The sequence below is a fragment of the Penaeus monodon genome, chromosome 34 (genome assembly GCF_015228065.2).
Source record: "Penaeus monodon isolate SGIC_2016 chromosome 34, NSTDA_Pmon_1, whole genome shotgun sequence".
NCBI lineage: Eukaryota > Metazoa > Arthropoda > Malacostraca > Decapoda > Penaeidae > Penaeus > Penaeus monodon.
Genome location: NC_051419.1, coordinates 16057381 through 16057706, shown reverse-complemented (window position 1 = coordinate 16057706; position 326 = coordinate 16057381). Strand labels below are relative to the sequence as shown.

General features: G+C 43.6%; 1 protein-coding gene across 1 annotated transcript in view; it reads right to left on the bottom strand.

Annotated features, from left to right (window-relative positions):
- Positions 1–326, bottom strand: part of LOC119594619 (chymotrypsin-1-like) — a 9830-nt gene that overhangs the window by 8739 nt on the left and 765 nt on the right. Inside the window, exon 2 of the mRNA XM_037943671.1 lies at positions 26–119. Coding sequence (XP_037799599.1) covers positions 26–119 — 94 coding nt within the window. The remainder of the gene's footprint in view (positions 1–25; positions 120–326) is intronic.

Here is a 326-nt window from a genome sequence, read left to right as displayed (position 1 = left end):
TAACCCGGCGCCCACTTCAACGTACCTCTCCTGAACGCAGAAATGGCGGGCGTGACGTCAATGATGTCCAAGTAAACACCATCATCCTCAGATTCGACCTTTTGGGCGCGGATTAAAACCTACGGGAAAGGCACGCCGAGTTTCAACTACGTGTGGTTGGAGACAGCGAATTGTATTTTTTTTTTTATCATTACATGAGAATGGCTGTAAGTATTGCATATACATAGGGGTATAAACACTTGTTTGAGGAAAAGAGGAGGCACAGACACACAATATTGACGAAAAAGGAACAAGATTATTCACGATTGTGATAACGTTCTTAGGGT